Here is an 18,782-nt window from a genome sequence, read left to right on the forward strand (position 1 = left end):
ACACCACTTTGTATTGATCTTTCACATGGAATTCCAATAAAATTGATTCATGTTTGTGGCTGTAATGTGACAAAATGTGGAAAAGTTCAAGGGGTCTGAGAACTTTTGCAAGCCACTGTAGAAGCCAAGGAAATGAGAGGAAGCAGTAAGGACACGAGGACACAGCGAGGCAGCATTACAGATATATATGTGTATGATACATATGTGACCACATTTTCCAAAATATACATCATGCTGTTTTGAAGAAGAATTAAAACTATTGCGTAAAACTGTAAAGTCAATATGAAAAACTCTACTGTGCTCATAAATCACATGGGAAGTAGGATTTTTCCCCCCCTCTATTTCTTTATAATCAGATTTTTTTCTTGCAACCAGAGACTAACCCCCTGCTGGCCACTGGAAAGAACGCAGATTTAGGACACTTTCATATTGACTTCCCTTTTTAGATCAGATGACATAATTTTACACGCACTAAATCTTAAACCAAATAAATTAAATGATGCCTGAAAACATCAGACAACATGATAGCATGAATCTGTATTTATGTGTAATTTTATGGCACTCCAATTGATGTCAAGGCAATTCATTCTAAATCTCAATACTTTTAACTTGCTAACAGGACTAGGTTAGACAGAGATGACAATCTTTTGAGAACTAGAGGTATGGGACTGGGAGTGCTGCAGTCAATCCATTCAATAAAAACAATATATAACCAAAGTTAATAGAATTCTCATCTTTTCTACTCCACAGAAGTGTGAACACTTTTTTTTTGGCGACAATTATATAACTATACTCCGATTTTATTGTCCATTTGTGTTATGTTGAGTTAGTAATGGTGAAGACAACAGGCAGGGTTTAATAGGCAAAGAAGCTTTGGGTGGGTGCAGTGAAGCATGCTACTAGTGATGTGGAGTGAGCTACAAGGGTGGCAGGCAGGGGTGAGTTAACTTAAAGCCCAGCTAGAGGTACCTGGTTTAAATGCTGACTCACTTCGCGTGATAAAGAACTCATTGAACTAGAACGTGACAGCTACAGACAGCAGGAGGAAAATTAAAAAAAACAAACAAACCCATTTTAATAACCTGGCATGCACTGGATTAGTTTTCAGAATGAAAATGAATAAATCAGCATAAAACCATGGTTCATAGAAAAACAGACATGGAAAGAATTATATTAGACCAGCATATGGAACAGAGTATTATTTATCAAGGCGTTTCACATGAATATGAGGAAAGATTTTAATTCTACATGCATATAATATCATGTTCTTTCGCTCCTACATTAATATTACAAAGAGCAAAGTGCGCACACTGGCCACTGGCAGTCGAGCATCATGTTTCAGTTGCATTATGACAGGAGGCTTAGGCTTACCTCTCCAGAATGGGAGCCATCCGGCACTGTAGGACCTTCTGGGGCAGGTGGTAACAACATTGGGGTGAACATCTAGACAGATTTTTAAAAAGCGCAACAGAAGAAGTTTGGATAAGTAGAGCTGTTGCTTTGTACTTATTGATGACTGCCTTACATTCTTTCTCAGTATGCTGCTTATGTTTTGTCTTTTTAATGCATTTTTTCACTTATCTTTTAAAAATGAAGAACAGGAGTAAAGTTCATGATTATAAAGAATGATGAGGATTACTAGTAAAGAGTAGAGATACCTGTGGACCAGCACTGGTGTTTGGTGAGTTCTGCTCCTGATTGCCTCCTTCACTGCCTTCCAGAGGTTGTTGATCATCGGGAGCTAATCCAGGGATACAAATAAACATAGAATTACTTCAATCTTTAAAAGCAGAAAATCCTCTACAGCCACCAAATGCTGCTGGTGAATACAAGTTATTATGCCATCTTGCACATGACACACACCTGAGCTAGGCACAAACAGGTTAGTAGGAATAGGCATTGGTGCCAAAGGAGCAAAGATGTCCGCTGGAGCAGGAGCTGGACCGCCAGGTTTAGCAGCTCTGCTGGGGTTCAAAACATCCACGTATCTACTCTTTGTGCCTGAGAGGGAACAAACACATCTGAGTTAAAAGCGCCCTATAAGAGAAGACATGCTTCTACTTTTAGATGCATTATGCAAGGCGAAGGATGAGGTTTGTTTAGCCAAAAGCCACTCTGAGTAATCCTCATCTCACCTGCCTTCCTGGAAAACATGTTGACAGGAGGAATACTACTCGGTGGTGCAGCAGGCCCTCCAGGACCAGGAACTTGAGGCATCTTGGGGAAGACAGAGGGTGGTGGCGGAGGTGGCTTGCTCTAAAAGTTTAGAAGAAAAACTATTAGAAGTGTTCAATTTGTAAGAATTTCAGGCTTTCTGCACACTACAGGTCCAGCCTGGAGAACACATTTTCAATTTTACAGACCTCCTCCTCAGGCTCGTTCAAGTCGACCCATCTCTGCTTCTTTTCATCCCACACAATCTGACAAAGATCACAGCACTCTCATATTGGCCGTATGTACAAACAAGTGTATGAAATTTGTAGAACAGGTAATGTAAACAAGAAAAAAAAAAAAAAAAAAAGGTGAACGTGTAAAAGCTATAACTTACAGACTTATTTTTGTCATCTGGCAAGTGAGCTTCATTCTTTCCTTTCCCAATGATCCAACCCAGCCAGCCAACCCCTTTCTGTGTGTGTAAAGATAATAAGTATTCTACTTAGCACAGTGACCACAGTGCACACTGAAAACCTGAGAGCCAGTATGTAAAACTGAACCTTTTTTGGAGAGTCCTTCTTGACTTTCTTGGCCTCTTCTTTAATGGGCTGCTCGGGGATTGAGGGTGGAGGTGGAGAGGCTTGCACCACAGTTGAGTTGCTCCGCTCTCTTCCACCAGAGTGAGTAGAAGACTCCGAGGTGGTACGGGAGCGGCGTCCTGATGACTGGATGACGGAAAATACCAGAAAACACAGATATAAATGAAATGCATAGACCTCCAGATACAACCTCTTTTAATCATCATATAATTTTTTTTAACTTATTACACAGGGATGGTGTTTTATAAATACTGACTTGATTCCTGATATCTTTTTATCTGTTTTAGGAAAACACATACAAGTAAAACATCAAAACATTGATTAATTTCTAATTTCCCAACAAGAAAATCTAAATGTGTTTTGAATGTGTGCCCCTCTCTTATGTCGTATATATTCCTCCTGTTTGTTATTTATTTGTTCTGTCTTAATATTTCTATTGTATTCCTGCACAGTTTGTGTGAAGCACCCACAATTTTTTTTATACCTGTACAAAGACAACAAAGGGCTATTCTATACTGTTCTAAAAATCTATTGTTAAATAGATGGGGTATGTCAGAATAAAACTACTAGGCCTAGATTTAAGTTCTTCCAGGATGTCTTGGTGAAAACATTTATTCCACTGCAGATAATGGGCTAAATCAGATTTTTTTTTGTTAAATGAGAATATTAGAAGCAACAAAGTAAACCTAGCAGCAAAAGCTGCATTCTGGGAAATGCAGACAGCAGGTTTTAACTTTGCTATAATCTCTTGATCTTCATCTTAGTTTTTAAAAACTAATCAGGCCTACTTTTTAAGCAAACTGTAGTGATTTGGGGACATTTTACAAAAAAATCTAAAGCCAACCTAAAAATAATGTCTTGTATACAATTAGCAGCGTTGCCTTGTTTCTGAGCGGATATGCATAGACAGCCAGTCTTTTATTGCTCATTTTCAGTTCTGATAATGACTAATATAAACTAGAACTGGACAAATTAAGTAGAATTACACATGCTAGCAGTTGAAATTAGAGATGGCACGATACCACTTTTTTTTATGTCCGATACAGATACCGATATCATAAATTTGGATATCTGCCGATACCGATATGAATCCGATACAGTGTTTTTTAATCAACAAAACTGTTTTTTTTTTAAATATCTTGCTGCATTTTGTATAAATTCATACTCAAGTTTAAAACAACAACTACACTAAAGCTATTCTGTTATACCTGTATGCAAAAAAAAAAAAAAAAAACATTTCATAGTTCAGCAATACTGATCAATCTAATAAACTTAGACCTACACCATCCTCCCTATTCTGGTATTTTAAAGAGTACTTAGCGTAAATATTAAGCAACCTAACTAATAGGGTTCCAACTCCCAGCAACAACAAAAAAAAAAAAAAAAAAAAAAAAAATAGGGAACCACCCCTCACGCTCCACCTCATGATGCTTAATCGACGTAATCAACCTTAATTTGATGCAGTGTGAAAAAAAATGCACAGAAATCAATTATTTTTCAAGAAATATTAAATAGATTCAACATCTTTCTTCAACAAAATTGCAGACTGCACAGATGGTACCTTCCCAAAGGAAAAAGTACTATAGCTTACTAGGGTATATATATATTAGACTTAATAGTCACTATATACAGTAATTGACTTCTATTCATTTTACATCAAATTAAAACTTTGGGTGTAAGATTTGGATAATTATTTATTAAAAGCTCGACATTTTAAATGAGAATAAGAAAGAAAAGTATGTCTTTGTGCCCCCTTTTCCCTGTTAATGCCCTATCGGCCCCCCTGGCTAAACTTTGCTAGATCCACCCCTGCACAGTTACAGCCGTCAGCTACGTAGAAAAAGATCCTCGAGTAGAAAGTAATATTAAATACATTCTAACAACAGCTTATCAAGCTTAAACGTGCTGCTGTTGTTCAGCCGCTGGTTTCCTCTTTCTGGTGCAAAGTGGGCCAAAAACAAACCAGAGAGATGGACTCGCGACAGAAAAGCCGATCAGCTGATCGTTAAGCAGTTTCATGATTGAAGTAGCAGCAAGAAGAGGCAGTCGCTTGTTAAGCTTGATGCAGGAATGCTTTACAAACATTCAGAGATGGACTTACACACTTGCTTTACTTCTCTCGGGGATAACTTTGTCGGAGATGAAATGCCGGGTTGCTAGCGAAGCTCCACATGCTATCCAGACCACCGACAGGTCCCGCATGCCACAGCCGCTCTATCACGTGATGCATACTGCTCCGACGTGCTAACGTTCTGAGGCGAGTTACGGCGTGTTGCAAGTTTTGTGAGGTGCTTTCGTGATATTTAATGGATCGGATTACATTTTTTATTTTTCTCCGATATCCGATCCAGTAATTTAGGTCAGTATCGGACCGATACCGATACGTAATATCGGATCGGTCCATCTCTAGTTGAAATACAAACATACCAAATGCAATGACGATTGTGAAGTAGTCCGAGGTCTCCCGTGACCCTGCAGAAGTAAACATTGTATAAGGCTCTTTACAAAAAATAAATAAATAAAAATTGGCAGATACCGACCATCTTAGCCATCTGATCATAGAAGTCCTTCTGAGGAGTCAGTGAGGTCCTACGTGGTGAGGATGGCATTGACTGGATGTTCGGCATCTCTACTGGGGACCGCGGTGGCTGTTCTACAGGTGGCATGTGCCCAGGAGAAGGGGGCATGTGCGGAGGCATGTGCTGAGGTTGGAAAGTGGGAGAAGCAAAGCCAGGACCCTGTGGGGGGTAGTTTGGGAAGGGAATCTGGGCTTGTGGTCCGCTAGTGGGGACCGGATAGTACTGGGGCACATCACTGGAAGGCGAGAACTGAGGAGGAGCCATTCCATCTTGGAGAATGAAAGTGGAAGCTAAAAGAGAATACAACAGATGAGATTTGATGTATTTTAAATGTACCTGACATTTCAGATAAATAAAAAAAAAAAAAATGCACCAAAGGCCCCCTAAAAACAAACAAACCTGGAGGCATCAACTGGACTCCCTGTGGTGGAGACCCAGGCAGTAATGAGCTCATGAGTGGGTTATCAGGGGCTGGGTTATCTAGCGACATGCTGTTTGGTGGGCTCGGATGGTCCAAGTCAGAGCTAGGGCTGCTGCACTCAAACTGTATCGGAGTTGTTCTGTCTGCATTGTACGTAATCAGACCCGTCTAAGAAACACAAAGCATCAAACATTTGTTTGATCGACACAAACTATTAAAAATGTTCACATAATTATTATACACAGCCTAATTTATTTTTTTTTTTTTCTATTCAGAAGAAAAGTTTACACAACCTCCCTATATGACAACTGCTTATGTCACAACAGAACTAGAGTACAATGTTTTTCCTTCTCCTCACTTTCATCTGTCCATCCAGCTGTCTCAGGCGAATCAGCCATTCCGGCTCAACGAACAACTCCTGCTCTGGTTTCTCCTTCAGTTGTGGATCGAAGAACCGCAGCTTTTCAGACATCTGTTGGCAAACAGTGTAACAGTAACCTTTGTCTGAATGCAACGCTGCAAAGTATTTAAGTGACTATATTTAGGCAAAAATCACAGCTAAAGAGGAGAATAAGTGTATACCTGTATGATCTGACTGATGAAAACGGGGGAGTAGTAAGAAGGCTGCACGAGGACGGTCTTCGAGATAACTTCGCAATAATGGAAGGCCTGAGCGCTCAAGCCTGCCTCAGCCAAGCGGCATGCATAGATCAATTTAAACACCTAATGAGAAACAAGAAGAACAGAAGAGAGTGATACTTCTTAGTAATATAACATGATAAACATCACTGTAAATAATGCAGTCGTGTATAAAGTTCTTGGTTTATACATATTATTTATTGGTTTGTCAACTGGTTTAAAAAAAAAAAAAAAAAAAAAAAACTCACTTGGAAATTTGGCAGCGAACAAGGTTGGGAGCCTAGAGACTGAGCATACTCATAGGCTTCAGTCCTTTGGATTGCTTCATTAGTCGCAAATTGAGAAAAGGGCAAACTGAAAAAACAAAGATGAGGTTACACATGTTTACTATAAAATGTGAGGACTTAAATTTAACATCTTGGAGCTACGTGGGTGTGGTTATTGCATTAACCTGTGGTTGGAGCCAATCAGGACCATCTTTGTGCTCTTCTTTGTGAAAACGCCAAGACCAACTTGAGCCATCAAATAACAGAAGTGTGCTGCATCAACCAGGCCCTTCGAAGCTGGCGTGAGACAAAATGAGTGCAGACAGAGTTTAAGGGTGCATGTTTGTTGCCAGCGCTCTTGATTACTGAATTCTTGACAAAACCCTACCAAGTGTGTCGCCCATGGTGGTAATTGTGCGAGTATCCAAATCCAGGGTGTGTGTGAGGTTTGACAGCACCATGGCCAAATGAGGACGCCAGTCTCCCCACTTCTCCTCCCCGCAGCACTGTGTGGGAACAAGACATATGTTAGCCAGGGCAAAATAAACACGCCTTTTTTTTTTTTTTAAAACAAGTGTCTAAAGCTACAGTACATACTGGAAGCGATTTATTGCCACCAGAGAAAGTGAATGATATTTGGCACCTTCAAGTGACTACAGGTGAAGTGGGTAGGACCTGCAATAAGCTTTCAGGCAAGTGACTGAAGAGACTACCAATGAGAGTGAAGAATACCATTGAATGATATATGGCCTGCTAGTAAATATATTAGAGGGTCATCTAGGCAATCGGAGCCTGTCCACAAGTGACTGAAACACTTCCAGTGTGTTTGGAGGAGGGTAAAACAACACTTACGGTGGCTGACGCAGGCATCCTCCCCGACATCAGCTGGTATACTGTCTGAAGAGGGTCATTTATGGGCAAACTGTTAGCAAACCTACACAACAAAGACACACACACACACACACAAAATAATATAATAACAATCATAGAACAAATAGGACCAAAGTTAATTATTCTCACATCTGATTTCTTTACCTCGTCATGACTCGGGCATGAGTCCTGTTGTCCATCTTACTGGCCAATAGCAGGGCATGGCCCCAGAGACCTCCCTTCATGGCTGCTTCTAGTGCATCCTAATTCAACAACGTTCAGGTATTTAAAATCTTGCAAGTTAATACCTCATACTGCATTTCTTATGTACAATTTTACCTTCTTTCGGCCAAACAGCAGCAGCTCCCTGAAGCGTTCCGTTTCTTTGCCAAAATTTTCTGGGACAGTCATGAAAGTGTCCGACAGTAGAGACAGTGGTCCGGCTCCAGGCTCTTCCTCGGCTCTCGCCAGTGGCTCGTTATTAAAATCAATCAAGTTGGCTTCATTAGGACTCTTGCCGGGAAGCCAGACAGAGCGATGCTCCTTCAGCAAGAGGTCAGCAATATCTGTGCCCACAACAGTCTGAGGAAACAGTACGAGTTAAAACGTTGTCTCACGCAAATGTGAAAAGCCACAGTCTTGCCTTAATTTCAATGTATGGTAAGTTTAGTGGTGCCTGCACAGTCTTACCCCATTCTGTCTACATAGCAGCATGATGAAGTCCCAGAGGAGGCGGGCAGAGTCTCTGTCTAAGAGGTTGTTATCACGGGAACACTCCAATGCTTTGTTCTGGGAGAATTTAATCACGTCCACCTTGTGAGTCTCTTCCCTGATGGACAAGATGCAATATTAAAACAGAAAAGCAGTCAATGATGCATTCAATATAAATAGGGAGTTTTAGGCTCTGGCTAGGAATTAGATTTATTTCATTGCTGTTACGGCCCTGGCCATAAGCTGAATCCTGGTGGCCGTTTTAGGTTTTTTCTGTCTGTGTCTTTAAGAGGCTCTTCAGGTTCTTCCTAATTGGAAAGCTGGCTGCTGCTGATTGGCTTCTTGATCATGTGGCTGCTTTGAAAATCCCTCACCAGCAGTTCTCCCGGGGCAGCAACTGACAGCAGCAGCAGCAGACCCGACCATGGCCTCCAAAACCCTCTGTGATTTTTGTGCTTTCCTGATTATTGAGCTTTGTAAATAAATAGATTATGGATCACATGTAAATAGGGGCACCGTTTTCTCCTGTTTATTCAGTTAGGGGTAGCACCTGTCGTTTGTTTGGTTTGTGTTTCACCTAGGTTTTAGGTAGCACCTCCCTTTTTGAATGTTTGTTATTTTGGCGTTTGTTCACCCCAGAGTTAAGCTTTCAGTTTGGACAAAACAACCTTTCACTTGAAATTTGGCTTCTGGGTATGGTTTTGGGGACAAGGGTGGCGTCACTTCCTTTTTGTCTACAGCTTTTAAATGTACATATCTTCTTGTACTGAAGAGAATGAAGCTCTATCCCGACGTAGCTGAAGCTGTTATGTTCTTCTCGTCCAACTTGAAAAGCAGCTTTCAGTTTGGGGATGACTACTGTGGAGAACATGTCTGAACCACCCCACATAAAATCATCTACATGACATGCAAGTACCCCTGTCACCTTATAGAGATCATCTAGCCAGTAGAAGACAGCTGAATCTACTTTTGACACTGTGCCCCCCAGCTTCTGCATGGTTTCTTTCACCCAGTTTTACCTGCATAATGAAGCATCTGCCAGGCCATAAACACATTTATTCAATTTCATGTAGTTCCTTTGCTCTGTGCTTCTACCGGTGGTAACTGAGCCAGTTTACGCAGCTTAAATGTGTTAACGCCGCCATCATGATTAAGGCGATTAAATTTTTTTAACGTACTCAACCAGTCTAGCTTTGGGTACAATGCCCACTGGTGTTTCCTTGAGTGTGCACACCCACCTTGTTGATATACATTTCTGACCCTTGTCTTTCTCCTCTTTAAACACATCGTTTCTTTTCCAGTTGTCAAGTTCAGTTTGTTTGGCTTGTGAGAAGATGTCTTCCTTCACCACTAATCTTTCATCTCTGTCTGTGCATGACTTGGCATCTTCAGACGGTGTCACTTGGAGGTTGTTTATTTGCTGCACATTAATGGAACCCATGGATCCAGCAATTTCCTCGGGCTCACTGTACTCCATGTTGTACCACTTTGTGTTTCCCAGTGGCTTTTCCTGCTCGACTGATTATTTTTCCAGCATATGTTTGACCCGTTTCTTTGTCTGTGTATTTAATTATTTGTCCAACTTTAAGTTTTAGTCCTTCTATATCTGTGGTTGAGTGGGACAGTGTAGGACCTCTTTCTCTAGCTTGTACTGGATCACAGAAGGACTGTTTTCTGTAGTACCAAGCAGTTCATTTTTTGTTGATACCATCTCCTCACGTTTGCTTTCAAAAATCGTGTTCCTCACCAAGTACCACTGCTGGGGTCTTTAAAAGATTGTCATCTGTTTTAATCTGATTTTCCTCTTCAGTTTCTTCCATTTTCACTTGTGGTTCATCCACTTTTCTGAGCCTAGACTGGTGTACTCTGACATAGGTTCCTCCACACCTGGCAAATATTACTACACCTTGGCCAATGACCACACCTGGACCTTTCCACTCATGACAATCTCTCCTTTTATAATAGACTTCGGCCCCAATTTCATATTTGTCAACAATGGATTGCAGCTGTTTGCGAAAAGCTCTTCGTATCTCTCAGAGCATTCAGCTTTCAATGTTAGTCCAATAATCAAAAAATTGACATTAGAAGTCCAACTTTAATGGTCGCCTTCCTTTGCACAACCACCGAAAAGCCAACCCTCCAGACTTCTACTCCCCCCTTTTCCACCTGCGTGTAGCCACCCCCTCCACAGGACACTTGTGCAGTAGGTTACATACATCTTAACACAAAGAAGGTAGAATTCCCTTACTTGACAAGAGGTCCAGGGAAACCTCGCAGTTCTGCCTGATCAGTGGTATCCTGCAGCATGGTCTATAAATACAGGCAAAGGATATAATAATTCTTCAGATGTCCTTCAGATTATGGTCATACACACACACACATACATATATATATACATATATATATATATATATATATACACACGTACATATATATACACACACATATATATACATATATATATATATACATATATACATACATACATATATACATACATACATATATACATACATACATATATACATACATACATATATACATACATATATACATATATATATATATATATATATATATATATATATATATATATACACACACACACACACATATACACACACACACACACAGTCTAAGTTTACGGGCAAATGCTAACAGTTACTTCAGGGCTTCTATCAAAAGATAATGGATATCATCAATACTGTTCCATCTGCTCATCATTTTTTATGAATGAAGATAAATTCAAATTAACAAGAAGTTAAATCACTGTTAGACAACAGCTGATGGTTTTGAGACTGCATTCTAGCTAATGCAATCTCTCTTTTGCCCTTCGCACAGGATGTTTACCTGCATACTGCTCAAAGGTTATTGCTCAGTATTACTGGGACTATGAGCAGACATCTCGTCTCTTTCCTACTTTATGGGAAAAGCTGTCTGAATCAACCCATACAATCTAGTGGTCTTTAAGTGTCAGTGATTTCAGATCATTTAGTGTTGTACATTTAACATTTTGTGTCTGCTATAGTAAATCCGCCATAATCTTAATGAGATAAATAATGGGAAATAGAAAGAAAGGAAGAATTTTTTCCTTAAAAGACACACAGCTCATTAGTTTTAGTGCTGCTTATTTTGCTAGGTTTATTGAAACCGGAGTAATACAGTTTCAGGAACATCTTCCAAAAGACCCAAAATAAACAAACAAAAAAAGCCAACCAAAAAACAAAACAATATATCAATGAAATATGGTCTGTTAAAGCCATACCTCAAGGTTGTGGATGTCAACTAAAGCAGGCTGTCCTGCTGAGGGCAGATTTGGCAGAACCTGAACAAGATGTCCACCAGGTCCAAAACGAGCACAGCGGTGTGGTATGGTGAACTTTTCTGGGGTTGCAGGACGAGGAGGGGCTAGAGGAGAAAAAAAACAAAGAGAATCAGACCATTCAACTCAGCTAAGGACCCTTAGAAATGAAAAAAATGCTTCAAAGAGTGATGCAGCACTTACGCTGCTCAGGGGCAATCCAGGTGCTTTCGGTGGTATACCCAGAGGGATAGTACTGGCTATAGTTGTGAGATGCATCAGTCTGATCTGGGTACTGCCCATAGGAGTAATCCACAGCCAGAGTGGATGATGTGTTATCATATGCTGCTGACACCAAGTCAGGCTGGCTCCTGTACACTTGGCTCTGTAACAAAGAGAGAATTATTATTTATAATGCAAATGAAACATTTAAAAAAAAAATAATAATACATGGAAAAAGAATTTGTAAATTAATTTTTGCTTTAACAATATTTCTACAGTGATTACTCATAAATTTTGGCCTGGTCTCCATTTGTGGTTCAGCCAGATAACTGCATACACAGAATACTTGTGAGACATATGTGGGAAAAAAAATTGCCTGTTGCGATCGTGAGCTGAAGCTACTCCGTCTGCTGTGGTGACTGTGGGAGCTGTGGACTGACTGTTCACTGTGGACACTGCGCCGGTCAAAGTCATCACCATAAGCATCTCCCTGACGACGGTAGTCCTCATCAAAGCTAGCATCGTAACCAGGATAGTACTGCCACTGGTCCTCATAGCCAGCCTTCCTGTGAGTGAAATGTTGTAAATTGAATTTAGATTTTCTTTTTCCATGAGACACGCATGAACAATAACACTTCTTACACTGCCTTTTATTACTCACTGTAAATGTACATTAATATTATAACAACTCCATGATGTCCAAACAGTATTCTCTGCATACCTGGTAGGATACATAGATTGATTGCTGTAGCTGTCTCCCCTTCTGCTATCATCATAAGCCCAGTAGGACTGGTCATAGTATCCTCTATATCTGGGGTCATAGTGGCCATAGTATCCTTTACGCAGAAAATATGAAACGGAGACAGGGAAAGACATGAATTAAGAAAAAAATAAATAAATAAATATTCAAAGCTTTCAACACTATGAGCTACGAGCCATACCTCCAAAGTACTTGGCATAATTTGCATAATAATCACTATAGGCACTTTGGTTTGCTCTGTGGTAATCCTCGTGATAGCCTTGCCTTAAGGGGAGAGAAAAAAAACAATTCAAAGATAAGGTAATGATGAATGAAGTAGTACAATGTATTAACACAGATTTTTTACATCCAACAAAACCAACATCACAGCAGGGAAGTCTTTAACTTGCAAAATCCTCTTAAGATACTTAAAAACTCAATTTATAAATCAGAAACACGTGAAAAGACAGTACACACCATTCAAGTAATCTTGTGAGTTTCACTAACCTGGATGATGGCCTGTCAGAGTACTGGCTGGCTCTAGAGTTAGGACGCTCCGGCTGAGGCTCTCTGTACTGGTAGTTTGTATCACGATAACTTTGGGTCTGCCCCTCATATCTGCCATACCAAGGATCTACTCTGTTCCTGTATGGTCCTGCCTAAGAGATAAGAGCACCAATAGAAATTGGGAAATAAATATTCACATGCTAGGTTAAATAAAAGGACACCTTATACTTACTTGATAATATGGCTGTGCTCTAGGATCCCCAGATGGAGGTGGGTATTGGCCAGAAGGATATGGTGCTCTGCTATCTGGGTAGTCTCCATAATTATTATAATAGCCACTATACATCTGACCCGGTGCTGGTGGAGGCCCATAGCCTTGATGGCTTCCTGCAGAGGACGGTGGGCGAGGTGGCTCCGCAGGAGTTGTCTGTGGAGCCCCTGGAGGACCTTGAGGCCCAGGAGGAGGAGCATTTCCTGCAGATGGCCCCTGTATTGGACCAGGATACTGGTAACTGGGGGGTTGTGCTCCACTCGCTGTAACAGGAGGAGCATCTTTTTGTCCGTGCTGTGCAGCCTGAGAATCTAATACCTTAGGAGGTTCTGCTGGGGGCTGCTGGGTGTTTGGAGCCGTTTGAGAGGGTGCTGGTGGTACCTGTGTGGTAGATGAAGAAGTTGGAGTCTGGACAGAGGCATTCCCTTCCACTTTTAGAGCATCTTTGGTGACCTGTAGGTAAAATCCATTACTAGATTGTGGAGACTCGTGAAGAGAGGAAGGGTGTCCAGAAGCCTGGCTCTGGGCTTGTGATTGGTGCATAGAAAAATCAAGCAGTTCATAATTTGATGGCTGATTATGATTAGAGGAAGGATCATTCACAAGAGAAGTTTGCAGATTAACTTGGAGAGCAGAGTTACTCTCTCCAGCCACTGATTGACCCCTTGAAAGAGGAGGGCGGACAGGCTGGGGATGCGGCGATGCTGTGATTTCTGATGTCGTAGCTGCTGTGTTGTCTCGAGTCAGATTGAGTGGACTCTGATTAGAAGCCGAAACACTGAAGCTCAGGATTCCAGGAGAAAAAAGTGGATTTTGATTACATGTTACTGAAGCTGGTTGGGAGGTAGTGGGACCCTGCCCCTGTGCAATCAATCTCACAGGTGGGGTAGTTTCCCTAAGGCTACTTTGAGTGGCTGCTTGAGGAGTGGTACTAGGGGGAATCACACTGTAATTGGACACTGGCGGGGCAATGAAAACAGGTTGGTGAAGCGAGCCAGACACAAGGAGAGATGCATAGCCCAGGTTGCCTTGAGAGTCACTTGGCTCTGCCTCACTCACCTTTGGCGGGTTCTCTAGATTCTCTGAGTGCTGATGCGAAGGTGGCTGGGTTCTTTGGGAGGGCTGCAGGTCCAGTGGACCATCCTCTGGAGGTTGGATAACATCAGCACTTGGCTCTCGTAATGGGGCAAGAACTATTGGGGCAGCAGGGGCGAGGAGGATGTTACCGCCCAAGGTCGTAGGATCATTCTGAGCCCACAGAGTAGTGGCAGGACTCTCACAGGGCTGATTAACTCCATGAGCACGGGATGAAGGTCGAGAGTGAGAATAGACCACTGGGTGTGTCAAAGGAGGTACGGCACCTCCAGCACCTGCAGGCAAAGGGTGACCTGAGCCATAAACATTTTCCATATTGTCTGGTGGCTGCTCCATATTACCTGGTGTACAATCTGCACCCCCTTCTGCTACCATTTTAGCCCTGTCAACCTCAGCAGGACGCACCCCGACCCCATGTGAGCGCACAGGTTCGAAAGAGCTGTTAGCACTGGCCTGAAAGATACCGGTTGGTTTGGGAGGGCTAGGCGTGGGGGGCCACATTTGCTCCAGAGAGCTCTGCTGTACACCCACATCTCCAGCTGGAGAAGTGTCAATCTGTTCAAAGTAGCCTCCAGCTGCAGCTGCAGCGACAGGCTGATTAGGATCATCAGAGAGTCGTGAGCTTTCCTGTTGAATAAAGGTGCCCACCACCCCCTGATGTCGACGAGTGCCTGTTCCACTCCCATGGCTCATGTTGCTGTAGTTGGACGACACACTGGCAGATCTCATTGGTCTGGGAATTGAATCTGGAGTCTCCAGGTTGGGTCCAGTTTCAAACTGCTCAGCACTGTGGGGTGCAGTAGCAGCAGTATTACTATGGATTTCACTGGGTAATACTTCTTGGTTTGGAACACACTCCAAATTCTCTACATGGTCAAACTGTGAATCCGATGGCTTCTGAGCATTTCCCTGTGATGGTTGATTGCCATCGATCATGTAAGGTACTTGTGAGTGATCTTGAAGAAAAGCTCCTTGGTAATCTGAAGAAACATCTGCATGACTACTGTGTGCCTGCTGGTTGTTGTGAAGTTGAAAAGTTCCAGCAATACCATTTACTGCCTTATTTCTCTCTGCAGACAGCGTTTCCTCATTTTCCACATCATTGTCTTTGAAGAACATTGAAAGTGTACCGGATTCCTGGTAATGTGGAAGTGGGGCTGGGACAGTACTAGAACTAGGCCCAGGCCCAGTACTGGTTGCAGGCTGAGATCCAGCAGCGTCAAGAAGGGGCTGAGGATGACCCATACCAGTACCCATTTGATGGTAGCCCGAGTCCTGTGGGGGCGGGTTAAACCAAAGATCTGGTGCAGCAGAGCTCTGACTGAAGTAACTCTGTGTTTGGAAATGGGAATTATGCTGTTGGGGACCATTTGGGTCTGGCCACTGAGAAGTAGGAGGTTTTAGTGGATTTTGAGAAGGAAGAGAAGCCTGATTCTGAAGATGTGCAGGTTGGGTCGGAGGGGTAGGGGTGTTGTGAAGGGGTGATGGGCTGTGGGAGGGGTACAACTGGGTTTGTGGAGGCATATAAAATGGCTGTGGTACAGGGTCACTAGTAGGCTGGAAATAGTTCTGAACTGATGGGGGGCGACTTCCGTGATCAGGGGCCCACTGGGAAGAGGAGGTGGTGACCGGTGGCAGTGGCTGGAAGGGCACTGGCAGAGGACCAGACTGTCCTTGAAATTCAGGGTTCAAAGGTGTCTGACTAGGTTCTGAGGCTGTAGCCATAGGTGCTGACTCTGTGGATGCAGATGGTATCTGTTCTCTTGAATTAAAATATCCCTGTTCATTATGTGAGGATACGTATCCAGTTGGACCAAGGGGTGGTGTACTGTGAGGGTTGAAGAGGGTCACTCCAGAAGCAGCAGCTGTGGCACCCTCCAGTGTCTGTGGTTGCGGAGGCAGCCCTGAGCCAGGTTGAGGGTACATGGCATTAGATGGTGTTTGCACTGGTGCAGGGTTGCTGTTAGATACTGTTGGGAGGCCACCTGCAGCCATAGGGGGAGGAGCTCTACTAAAAGCAAAAGGGTCTGTCATGGGTTGAGCAACAGGAGGCATTGTGGCAGGAGCTGCAGCAGCATGCTTGTAAGGCCTGGTCCTGCGGAACATATTGGGCCCAGAAGGAGGAGGGCCAGAGGCTCCTGGTCGTCCAGTCCGGGGAGGGGGCTGCATGTCCGCAGAGTTAACAGGTCCGAGGACCAGGTCACTCTAAGAGATCTCACTGAAGACTGAAGTCAGGCGTAGCTGAATAGAGACAAGAAAGAGGAAGTGATTAACAAAAAGCCCTGCCTCTTTGGGATACTTTACCACACCTTTGTTTGCATTTTAGCCTGTGGTCCTATTCAAACCAAACGTACAACGTGGCAAGTTCTACATCAGCCCTCAAGATGCTGTGGTGGGTAAATACATATAGTGCTCAATTCAATACAACACACTTGATTTACTGTAATGCATACTTGGTATACTAGTATACTATCTACTGTTAATTAAATGGTCTGTAGAGCATTTGATGGTCATCTTACTGGTAATATATTATGAACCAAAGCACTGATGTAAGTCTATACACTTGTATAGTGTATATCACCCAGGTGAGGAAAATATAATATATGAAATTTATGAAAATTTCCTTAAAAAAATAAACAAAAACAGGAAACTTAAATTAACATCACAGATCTCATGGAGGCTGCAAAGTTGAGTAGCTAAATAGTTTCTTTAAAAAGAAAAAAAAAGCACCTGCTTTTGCGTCAAATGCAGCTTTTAGCAGAAAGTCAAACTGAACTGCTCTACTGACAAGAGACCACAGTGCCATTGCATCTATAGTTGTTTCTTGAGTTCAGGTAAGGATGAAATCAGCCAAACAGGGGTGGAAGCTATGATTAAAATTATTTACACTTAGCATTAACTGGTAACTGTCACATGAGTCGTGCCACTACCCTTGTACAACATGTGTACACTTTTCTCAGTTGAAATGCAAAAGTTAATAGTGGACAGTCATTTAAATCACGCCACTACGTAGTATTAAGATCAAGGCCATGTATATTATTTGTCAAACAGAGATACTGAGCGTGTCTCAGTAGGAAGTTGAGTCAAGCTAACACGGACTGTCAATAAGCATTTCAAATGCTAGATGTTTGGAGAGAAAGAAGACACGGAACTAATGTAACGTAGGGAAGTACATTTGGCCAGACGGGCTCTACCGGGGAGATCCCGGATCTTCCCGGCGCTCTAGGATATAAATTTACCAAGAGCCGTTGCACCCTCTTAAGCTTCGTATCGTTAGCACCGCAGATCTGCCAACTTAGAAAAGTCACAAAGTTAGCGTTGTTAGACATACGCTCCCTACTTCTTATCACTACTTGCCAGTTGTTCCAATATAGATGGCTGCTAAATCTCTTTGGTCTGGCACGACATTGAGATAGTGTTACACATTAAGCGACAGTCGGGTAAAGGTCCGGTGATTGGTACAACAGCTAACGGGAACCGTTCGGTGCTCCGTATGTCCCAAACGCCGGAGCCAGCAAATCACTAACATCTAAAGTCTGCCCGAATTCGTCCTTACACCAGCAGTTCTGTGAGTAACGAAAGGCGTAAAATTTCGGCACAAACTCAACATTGACATGGTTACACCGCGATAAGTTACAAGTCGCTGGCCACTCGTCGACCATAATTTAACAGGTTCACAGTCTGGTCAGCTAGCATTAGCACTGCTGCTTACTTAGCATTCCTGGCTAACTAGCCTGCGCTAATCACAAGGTAACAGTTCCCTGCCTGCCACAGACACCAGATTAAAACACCTAGAGTAAAACATTGTTAATTGTGTTGCAGATATACTCTTACCCGCTGTCGGAAATGTGTACAGAAATGAATAAATTCTTACAAGTATGCTGGAGTGTGACACACCGCCACCATCTTCAATGAACACATCCTACTAGGCTACGTGTACAAGCAGCGTCACGGGCCAAACAACGACTGCGTCGCAAGAGGGTGGGGGTTATTAAATACCCTTTCCGTATATTTATCATCAGATTCTTTTTAAGTGCAAAATTAATTGAAATATGGTATTTTGACGGCAATGCTATAATGAAAACACTAAATAGTCGTGTTTGACTTGGACATGGAAACTGCAACACAATTTTAATGCACTTAAAGGGGAATAAATAGGGACTCCAGATTCTAATAATGACATACCCTATGATATATCAAGTTCATGCTAAGCTATGTGTGCAATAAAAGACTATAACAGGCTGCTCGTGTTGTGTGAGGCATTATAATAGACTACCATAATAGACTATTTGTACCACTCAGTGTATAATTAAAGCATGCAAAACGGGTATTTGTCCACTGGGGAGCACTATCGTATCATCAACCTGAAAGCTTCTCGGATGAGAGGTGAAACGTCTTCAAGCAACTT

General features: G+C 42.3%; 1 protein-coding gene across 6 annotated transcripts in view; it reads right to left on the reverse strand.

The window, feature by feature from the left end:
* Positions 1-18,332, reverse strand: part of sec16a (SEC16 homolog A, endoplasmic reticulum export factor) — a 20,341-nt gene extending 2,009 nt beyond the window's left edge. The window contains exons 1-29 of one of the 6 annotated variants that reach the window (XM_085279970.1): positions 18,249-18,332; positions 13,241-16,615; positions 13,009-13,160; positions 12,704-12,786; positions 12,484-12,598; positions 12,139-12,328; positions 11,745-11,925; positions 11,505-11,647; positions 10,488-10,549; positions 8,219-8,357; positions 7,868-8,110; positions 7,694-7,791; positions 7,511-7,592; positions 7,047-7,164; positions 6,844-6,955; positions 6,641-6,746; positions 6,336-6,476; positions 6,112-6,225; positions 5,732-5,921; positions 5,294-5,622; positions 5,181-5,225; positions 2,715-2,879; positions 2,549-2,626; positions 2,364-2,420; positions 2,136-2,256; positions 1,864-2,001; positions 1,659-1,741; positions 1,372-1,443; positions 991-1,029 (exon numbers count right to left, since the gene is read on the reverse strand). In XM_085279970.1, the coding sequence (XP_085136096.1) occupies positions 991-1,029; positions 1,372-1,443; positions 1,659-1,741; positions 1,864-2,001; positions 2,136-2,256; positions 2,364-2,420; positions 2,549-2,626; positions 2,715-2,879; positions 5,181-5,225; positions 5,294-5,622; positions 5,732-5,921; positions 6,112-6,225; positions 6,336-6,476; positions 6,641-6,746; positions 6,844-6,955; positions 7,047-7,164; positions 7,511-7,592; positions 7,694-7,791; positions 7,868-8,110; positions 8,219-8,357; positions 10,488-10,549; positions 11,505-11,647; positions 11,745-11,925; positions 12,139-12,328; positions 12,484-12,598; positions 12,704-12,786; positions 13,009-13,160; positions 13,241-16,543 (6,699 nt within the window). In that variant the 5' untranslated portion in view covers positions 16,544-16,615; positions 18,249-18,332. Of the gene's footprint in view, positions 1-969; positions 1,030-1,371; positions 1,444-1,658; positions 1,742-1,863; positions 2,002-2,135; positions 2,257-2,363; positions 2,421-2,548; positions 2,627-2,714; positions 2,880-5,180; positions 5,226-5,293; positions 5,623-5,731; positions 5,922-6,111; positions 6,226-6,335; positions 6,477-6,640; positions 6,747-6,843; positions 6,956-7,046; positions 7,165-7,510; positions 7,593-7,693; positions 7,792-7,867; positions 8,111-8,218; positions 8,358-10,487; positions 10,550-11,504; positions 11,648-11,744; positions 11,926-12,138; positions 12,329-12,483; positions 12,599-12,703; positions 12,787-13,008; positions 13,161-13,240; positions 16,616-17,731; positions 17,899-18,208 lie in introns of those variants that run through there. The other 5 variants (XM_085279967.1, XM_085279968.1, XM_085279969.1 and 2 more) reach the window with 5 other exon arrangements.
* Between the last annotated feature and the right edge of the window lie 450 nt (positions 18,333-18,782).

This window comes from Mchenga conophoros, linkage group LG7, assembly GCF_057382185.1.
Source record: "Mchenga conophoros isolate Kocher_MC1m ecotype Shallow Benthic linkage group LG7, M_conophoros_male_GT1.1, whole genome shotgun sequence".
In the NCBI taxonomy this organism is placed as follows: Eukaryota; Metazoa; Chordata; class Actinopteri; order Cichliformes; family Cichlidae; genus Mchenga; species Mchenga conophoros.